The 9345-nt window shown below is 31.1% G+C and overlaps 1 protein-coding gene across 1 annotated transcript; it reads left to right on the top strand.

The window, feature by feature from the left end:
* The first annotated feature begins 1556 nt into the window (after positions 1-1556).
* On the top strand, positions 1557-8966 carry LOC114299839 (putative beta-D-xylosidase 5). The gene is made up of 7 exons (XM_082886423.1): positions 1557-2090; positions 3304-3609; positions 4224-4393; positions 5346-5446; positions 5975-6316; positions 6962-7375; positions 8151-8966. The coding sequence occupies exons 1-7, from the start codon at positions 1620-1622 to the stop codon at positions 8759-8761; spliced, it is 2415 nt and encodes an 804-aa protein (XP_082742549.1). The 5' UTR covers positions 1557-1619; the 3' UTR covers positions 8762-8966.
* Positions 8967-9345: the final 379 nt, after the last annotated feature.

A 9345-nucleotide genomic window follows, 5' to 3' on the forward strand; every position in this document is an offset into this window, starting at 1 on the left:
ATTTTATTCGTGATCGTCTCTCATTAGAGGAGGATGACCACTCTGCCTGAGACTCAAGTGTATGTCTATCATGTGTGCACCTTGTCTCCCTACGCCTCCATATCTCTACGTTTTGTTTAAACAGAGAGGAGAAGAGCAGAGTTTTTTGTCATTTGTGAGCTTAAGAAAGGTTTTCAGTGTGTTGGCCTTTTCCAAATTAGTCTAATTCGGAACGGTTGTCCAACCTAGGAGGTACAACTTGTTGCTTGGCCCGTTTCGGAGTGAGCCTTGCACGTTGGGTCGAGTTTCCGAGTATCCACTTTGGAGTGACGCTCGTGCATTGGGCCGAATTCCAATAATTGTCTTGCTTCGAAGCAAGTGTTGATCATAGGGCCGAGCTCAAACCTAACCCAACCTCAGAATGGGCTTAGCATCGGGCCAAGCACCAATTGCTCACTTCACTCATTTCATTAAATTCATTTTGTGTTGAAAAATGACATATTGTTGGTAGGATATTGATTACAAATTCCAATTTGGTATGAATAAGTCATTGTTAAACAAGATTCTCTAATAGTCAATGATTTGATTTGTTGGTTTTAAGATCTAATTATTATTTGGAGGGAGAATTGAGTAAGTTTAGCTGACACAATGATTTACTATTGGAGAGTCTTCCAAATGAAGTTAACAATCATTTTCTTTAAATTATTGTTTCGGTTGAGCTCAATCATGGTTCAAATTATGTTTTGGATCTATGATTTGAAGGGTGATTGTTGATAGAAAACAATTAAAAAAAAAAAATTCAAGAGCTATTTAAAGAAACAGATAAAAAGAAAAGAAAATGTAATAAAAATTTAATTTATATTTCATTCATTGTTTATTTCCTATTTCCTTTCATATTCCTCTCCAAATTATTTATTCAAACACAGCTAAAAGTATTCATTTTGTTTTTCCATTTTCTTAAAAATAATTTTCTTAAACATGTAAACAAGGTAGAGTCTGACAATTGCTTTTTAAAGTATTATTTTTTTACTTAAAAAAAAAAAAAATTAACTTAAAGACTGATGCATTTAGTAATTGTTAAAAAAGTTATTTTGTGTTAAATTACCATATTACCCTTTTTAGTATTATGGAACTCTTGTAGGGACCTATTAAAATTTTTGAAAGTTTTGAAGTTAAAATTACCTTTTCACAAATTTGCTAAAAATGTTGCTTTTTATGAAGTCCTCCTCCCAAACTGGTTTATTTACTTTTAGTTTTTTAGCCTAAAAAAAGTTGCTTATTTAGTTTTTCCAAAAAGGGGATTTATTTTTATTTTTTTTTGTAAAAAAATTACCCTTTAATTTTGGTGTTTATATCTTTGATCCGTGGACTTAAATTTAAAAACAAAAAAATGTTTTCATGTTGAAAGACATAACACAAATTCAGTTGAGAAAACAACTCAGAAAAAGATTTTACAAATCTTTATCTATCAGATTTTACATTATCCAAATCATATCCCAAGGACTTAATTAACAACTTTCCATCATATATCCATGTTGTTATATTAAACTTCGGTAACTAATTTGATTTCGTTTGTTGACTTCAAAACATCTCATTTTCTATATATATACACACTCTCTTATCCAATTCTTTCACTCATCATGATCATGGCCACTCTCAACTCTCTTTTTTATTTCTCTATTTTATTTTTTTCCATTTCTATCAATGCTAGAACTCTCTCTCCAAACTTGCTTATTTCAACTAACCCTGCATTCAAGAACTACACTCATGTATGCCATTCTTCAAGATTTCAAGAACTTGGATTGAGCATTAATGAGTTTCTCTATTGCGATTCGTCTATTTCCTATGATATTAGGGTTAAGGACTTAATCGATCGAATGACTTTGGAGGAAAAAGTCCAACAGATAGGCGATACCGCTCTTGGGGTGGATAGGTTAGGATTGCCTAAATATGAGTGGTGGTCGGAGGCCTTGCATGGCGTGTCGAATGTGGGCCAAGGAGGTAGCTCAGCCACGTTTTTCGGTGGGGATGTTCCCGGTGCCACGAGTTTTCCGACTGTCATTGTTACTGCAGCTTCTTTCAATGAGTCCTTGTGGAAAAAAATTGGGCAGGTGAGTGATGTAGCTATTTTGATTTTACATATTCAAATGTTGGTTTTAATTAATTTTGATACAATGAATTTGAAATGTTGTAAAAGAACGGTTATTTCATATATATTTTTAAATATCAGTATTGGGATACCGGCGAGTTCAAATTTTTGACATGTAAACTAATATTTAATATATATGTCTACTAATGCAACTTTCTCTCCTTTGAAAAACACTAAATATTAATTTGGTGAAAAATAATGAACTTTTCAAAAACATTCAGATAGCGTTTGGTAACGTTTACGTTTTTAGCTTATGTTCAAATTTTTTATATGTAGACTAATATTTAATATATATGTCTACTAATGTAACTTTCTCTCCTTTGAAAAACACTGAATATTAATTTGGTGAAAAATAATGAACTTTTCAGAAATATTCAGGTAGCGCTTGGTAACGTTTACGTTTTTAGTTTATGTTTACAAAAATTTTATAACTTAGTTTTTTTTTTTTTTTTTTTATAAAAAAACATAAACTACAAACGCGTTTGGTTTGAACAAAATGTTTGAAAAATTTTTTAAACAGAAACTAAGAAATATGTTTATTTAGGCCTAAAATATTTTTATTTATTTTTTATTATTTATGACAATGGGATCATACACATTATAATTGAAAAAAATATTAATTAAAAAAATTAATTGAAAAAAAATATTTGTTAAAAAAAATTATTGAAAAAAAAAATTAATTGAAAAAAAATTGTTAGTCAAATTTTTAAATTTCTGTTTAAAAACTAACATAAACTCATTTTTTGAGTTTACATTTTTTCCTCAAATTTATAAACTCAGACAACCATTTATAAATAAAAAAAAATTATCAGACAAGTTTTTATGACAGTTTTTAAAATTTTTGTAAATATAAACTGAAAACTGAAAACGAAATAATTATCAAACAGGCCCTCATTATTTTTATATTGTTTTTTAAATTTATTTTTGATGCAGAAATAGTTTTTAAAAATTCAAAAATATCTTTTTGGATGTTTATTTTCACCATACTAATTTTTGGTATTTTTCAAAAATCAGATTTTGAACCCTCTACCTCACTTTTGACATTATCAATAAGTGATTTTTTTTTATGTTTTCCTCTTCCAAGAAAGACAGAAAAATAGAAATGAAATTCTTATACGTGACTATACTTTATTTTAGAAATATAAGATGTAAAATTAATTTTGTAATTTTTGCAGGCTGTTTCAACAGAAGCAAGAGCAATGCACAACGCAGGGCAGGCTGGATTAACATTTTGGAGTCCAAACATTAACGTTGTAAGAGATCCTAGATGGGGAAGGGCCCTAGAGACACCTGGCGAAGACCCGTTCGTTGTCGGGAGATATGCCGCCAACTATGTCCGAGGGTTGCAGGATGTTGAGGGCACTGAAAACACCACAGATTTGAACTCGAGACCTCTCAAAGTTGCTGCATGTTGCAAGCATTATGCGGCATACGATGTTGACAATTGGATCGGAGTTGATCGGTACCATTTTAATTCAAGGGTAAGATCACTAGACCGAGTTCAAAATACTGCATTCTGTACATTTTTCTAATTCTACATTTTTAGCTTGGTTACACTAATTTTTATTAAGAAAGAGCTCCTCTCTAGTTTGAGAGGTCCAGTCCAGCCCACTATGGGCCCGCCTTGACGATCGGAACTATTCATCTTGTGGGATCTGTTGAGCACATTAGTCATACCAAAAATTAGGTTGGTTAAATATCGATAGTTACTTGGTCAAGTCACATTTGTCAGAAAAAAGAGAGTAGATGATTGTATAAGTTTGAATATGGTCCATCTACTATTTTTCTAAACAAATATGATTCAATCAAATAGCTATCAATATTCGATCAATTTAATTTTTTTTTTTTTTTGATATGAATAATGTGTTCAAAAGATCCCATGATTGTCAAGGTGGGTCAAATTGGACAAATGACGTAGTTCAACGCAATGATACTAGCACTGCATTTGGTACCATTTTGATTCAAGGGTACCGTCACCACAAATAACCTAGTTCAATACACCGATGCTAATATTGTATTTTGTACACTTCTCGAATTCTGTATTTTTTTAGAATTGTTATTTAGACTTATATATTTTTTGTTTGATTTTCGAAAGGTCACTGAGCAAGATATGAAGGAGACATTCCTAAGACCATTTGAGATGTGTGTGAAAGAGGGAGATGTAACAAGTGTAATGTGCTCTTACAATCGCATCAATGGAATCCCTGCTTGTGCTGATCCAAAGCTCCTCAAAGACACCATTAGAGGAGAATGGGATCTTCATGGGTATTCATATTCAATCTTATCCTCTCACTTTTTTATCTGTTTGGATTTTGTGATTTGAAGAGAAAAATAAATAAATAAATAAATTTATTGGCAATAATCATCTCTTTTAAAATAAGAGATAAATTGAGTAAAACGTAAAGAAATTAAGAGAATACATTTTTTTTAAAAAAAATTAATTCTCTCTAGTTAATTAGACTATCCAATCAAAAAACTGTAAAAGTGATTGTAGAGCCTACAATAGGAATGGCAAGGGAACAGGTTTGTACTCCACTCTCCCTGTCCACTCTAAGAGATTTGGAGGGGAAAAAATAATGCTAATTTTTCACAATATTAAAATTGCATGTCTAATTATAAAGAAATATTGGGCATTTGAAAAAATAAAATAAAAAAACACTACTCATTTTCTTTCATTTTTTCGTATCGTATATAGCAACAAGACAGTAGAGAAATTATATTATTTCTTTATTTCTTATCCAAACAAGAAAAAAAAAAAAAAAAAAGTGTTTTCTTTTTCTATTTCAACATAAGTAATTCTTTCTTTTGTTTTTCTTTCCTCAACTCCCAAACATACTGGCCTTGTTTCGCTTATTTTTCAGAAAAATTTTTAAGAAAAATTTTCTACAAATAAATTTTCAAGAGTAATTAAATCAAATAAATTTTTCTAAAAAATCTCAAAATTGTGTTTGGTTACTTACTTTTCAAAATCACACTCTCTCTCACACACATCAAATCAATCACTTTTTTTAAAACTCCTTTTCCAAAACAAATTTTCAAAACTATTTCTGAAAAAAGACAAACTAAATAAGTTTTCATACTTTTTATCTCAAAAACTACTCTATAAACTCAAACCAAACACACCCACTATTTTTCCTATTGCGTACAGTGCCATAAAAATGAACTATGAAGACAACTAAAACTGAGTAATTATTTTTATTTTTATTTTTAATTTCAGGTATATAGTTTCTGATTGTGATTCCATTGAAGTAATGCTAGACGATCAGAAATGGCTCCACGATGAACCAGAAGATGCTGTTTCACAAGCCCTCAAAGCAGGCTAGTCCATTTTCACACTCAAAAACCTGTATTTGGTTTTAATTTTTTGAAAATTAAATTTTCGTTTTTTTTTTATTTTTAGTGAATATTTTTAAAATTTTTACGTAATTTTTTTACTTTTTTAGATATATCTTACTTAGATGCATCTAAAAAATAAAATATTTATAAAAAAATATTTAAAAAAATCAATAAATATACAAGAATACAAAAAATGTATTGAATTCTAGTTTTTTTTTTAATTTAAATTTTTTGTATTTAGTGAATTTTCTAAAGATTTTTTTCACAAATATTATACTTTTTAAAAGTATTTATGTTAGGTATATCTAAAATTTTTTTAAAAAAAATTCAATGAAAACAAAAAAAAATACGAAAAACAAAAAATTTCAATTTTCTGAAAATGAATTCTAAAAAACTAAACCAAACATATATTTTTTCTCTTTTTATTCACCCATAAATTTATTTTCAAAATAAAAATTTACCCTTATTTTTGTTTTTGTTTTTGTTTTTGGTTTTGTTTTCTACATTCAGGGTTGGATTTGGATTGTGGGTCCTTCTACACCAAATTCTCGGAAAATGCAGTTGTGCAAGGCAAAGTTGGGGAGGCCGAAATAGATAAAGCACTTAAAAATCTATATATTGTGCTTATGAGATTAGGGTTTTTTGATGGTAGCCCTCATTTCAAGTCTCTTGGAAAAAATCATATCTGCTCTGATGAACACATTGAACTAGCAACTGAAGCGGCCAAACAAGGCATTGTTCTTCTGAAGAATGATAATCAAAATTTGCCTTTGAATTCTGCTAAAATCAAAACTATAGCAGTTGTTGGACCTCATGCCAATGCCACCAAGGTCATGATCGGAAACTATGCCGGTATAAACTACTTTTTTAGTGATTTTTTTCTTTTCTTTTCTTTTCATTCTAGTGTTTTTGAAATTTTTTGCTATATACTTTTTAACTTTTAGATCCTGGACTAGAAGACCAAAAGAAAAAATAAATTTTGGGAAAAAAAAACTTGACACGGTTTTGTAATAAATTCACTAAAAGTAAAAAAACATTCGAGAAAAAAATTGACCTTTTACCTTTGGTGAACAGAGCCTAAATGCTGGTTTTGTTCATATAAAACTACATTTTTTTAAATGTTTTGTTGATTTTTTCATTTATCTATTTTAAACATTGTCAAATTATTTTTAATTTCTAGGTCTTGTTTGACTAGAAGACACTAAAAAATTAAAGAAGAAAAAAAAATGTGGAAAAATCACTAAAGAAAAAAGAGAAGAAAAGAATGGGTAAAGTCACTAAAGAAAAAAAAATAATTTTTTTTGCTTTTAGTGAAAAAAAAAAAGGAAATTACATATTTGATCCTTTTATACTGGAAGGGCTTGAAAAAAAAAAAAAAAAAAAAAAATTGACATAAATTTTTTTTTTTTTTTTTAAAAAGCCCACTAAAGCTAAAAAAAATTAGAAAAAAATGTGATTTTTTTTGGCCCTAAAATTTCATTATGTTTCCATTTGTAGGTGTTCCATGCAAATATACCACTCCAGTAGATGGCTTCGCCTTGTATGGGGAGGTAAAATACGAAATGGGTTGTGAGGATGTTTCTTGCAAAAATGAGAGCTTGATTTTCCCAGCCATGAAAGTTGCTAAGGAAGCCGATGCTACTATAATCCTAGTAGGGTTAGATTTATCAGTTGAGGCCGAGTCCCTGGACAGGGCGAATCTCCTCCTGCCCGGCTATCAAACTCAACTGATAAATCAAGTGGCCACAGTTTCCAAAGGTCCGGTGATCCTAGTAGTCATGTCTGCTGGTGGGGTTGACATTTCTTTTGCTAAGGATAACCCCGATATCAATGCAATCTTGTGGGCCGGATATCCTGGCGAGGAGGGCGGTCGCGCGATTGCTGATATTATTTTTGGGAAATACAATCCAGGTTCGCTTTCATTGAGCATTGCTGCATAATTTTTTGTCATAGTTTTTTTAGCCAAATTAAATTCATTGGGAAATTTTTTTGCCAATGAGTTTATAGATCATTGCTGCATAAATTTTTTATGAATTTTTTTGCCCTTTATCTTTTACTAAAACCCAAGTAAGCATGGTTTTTTTGTTTTTTTTTTGGTTGCCAAAGTATCTTCATTGGGAAATGCTTTTATATTACATAACAAATCATACTCAATTTGTTTTTAATGAAATCATAGATCATTTTATTTATTTATTTATTTTTCTCATACTGTTTGATATTGACGGATATGGAATGGGTTCTATCCAGTGGATTAGAGAATATTGTTTGGATTTGTAGAGCCTAGCACAAGTCCTATTCTAACGATCTGAATCGTTCATTTTGTAACTCTTTGTATGTAAATTATCCATAAAAGATCGAATTGATCCAATGTTCATAGCCATATAACTTTATCATATTTGAATGGTCAATTTTTAAAATTACAAGTGTTGCCCATTTTTTTGAAACCAAACATAATGAAATCATATAGTTTTGAATATTGGATCAATTTGATTTTTTAAAAGAATACTCTACACACAAAAATTAACAAACAAACGGTTTAAATTATCAAAATAAGACTTGTGATAAATCAGACAGGCCCAAACAACACGCTTTAATCCACTGTATGAGTCAGGTAAACCCATACTCGAACTTATATATAATTGTATGGAACGATAATGATATGTATTCTAATACCGTTATTTACCAGGAGGAAGATTGCCGCTTACATGGTATGAGGCTGATTATGTTGATATGCTACCAATGACATCCATGCCACTACGGCCAGTTGACAACTTAGGCTACCCTGGCAGAACCTACAAATTCTTCAATGGCTCCACTGTATACCCATTTGGATACGGACTAAGTTACACCCAATTCACATACAAGCTTGTATCCTCCAAGAGGTCAATCCACATCAAGCTAGACAAATTCCAACATTGTCGCAACATGAACTACATTGACGGTGCCTACAAGCCACCGTGCCCTGCAATTCTGATCGATGACATAAAATGCAACAAGGACTTCAAATTTGAGGTCCAAGTTCAGAATACAGGGACGATGGATGGAAGTGAAGTTGTGATGGTTTACAAAGTCCCACCAAAGGGCATCCTTGCGGCCCCTATCAAGGATCTGATTGCTTTCGAAAGAGTTTTCGTGCGAGCAGGAGAGAGTAAAAGGGTTGAGTTTGTGTTGAATGCTTGTAAGAGCCTTGGCATGGTCGACTACAAGGCATACAATCTGTTGCCATCGGGTGAGAGCACGATCTTGGTTGGAAATGGTGCAATCTCATTTCCGATTGCTGTTAGATTTAATCATTAGGATTTAGAATGCTAATTTCATCAACTAGCCTAGCGAGGAGGCTTTTAGGAAGTGTGAATAATTTTTAGGCACAAATTTGTCGTTTTTCAGTTTAGAAGTAGAAAATAAAATTAGTTTTTGAGGTGAACTGATTAGTGCAACAATGTTTCCATGATCATGCATCGAAAATCTTAGTTTGTGTTATGGATTTTGATCTTTCTCACTACTGAATGCTTCAATTGATTTGTGTGTATATACCAATTTAAATCTTAATAAGGCTATGTTTGGGGTCGGGAAAGAAAAAGAGAAAGAAAATCTCTCCATATGACCTCACAAATTTATAATCTAAATACAGCTAAATATATTCAAAGGGCATTCCAACTCTCCGTTTAACATATACAATATATTTGATCCTCTCCAAATCCAAATCTTGTAGTGATCACCATCTGTCAAACATATTTTATTAAAAAAAGTGAATGCATAGAGGGGATGAGCCTGGTAGCCCATTTAATCACTCCCAAACCAGACAGGAAGGGTCCAATTGCAGCTGAAAAGCAAAATGTTCCACAATTTCATGTTCCCTCTAATAAATTGGACACTAGAGT

Source organism: Camellia sinensis, chromosome 9 (assembly GCF_055761805.1).
Source record: "Camellia sinensis isolate YWXY chromosome 9, ASM5576180v1, whole genome shotgun sequence".
Taxonomy (NCBI): Eukaryota; Viridiplantae; Streptophyta; class Magnoliopsida; order Ericales; family Theaceae; genus Camellia; species Camellia sinensis.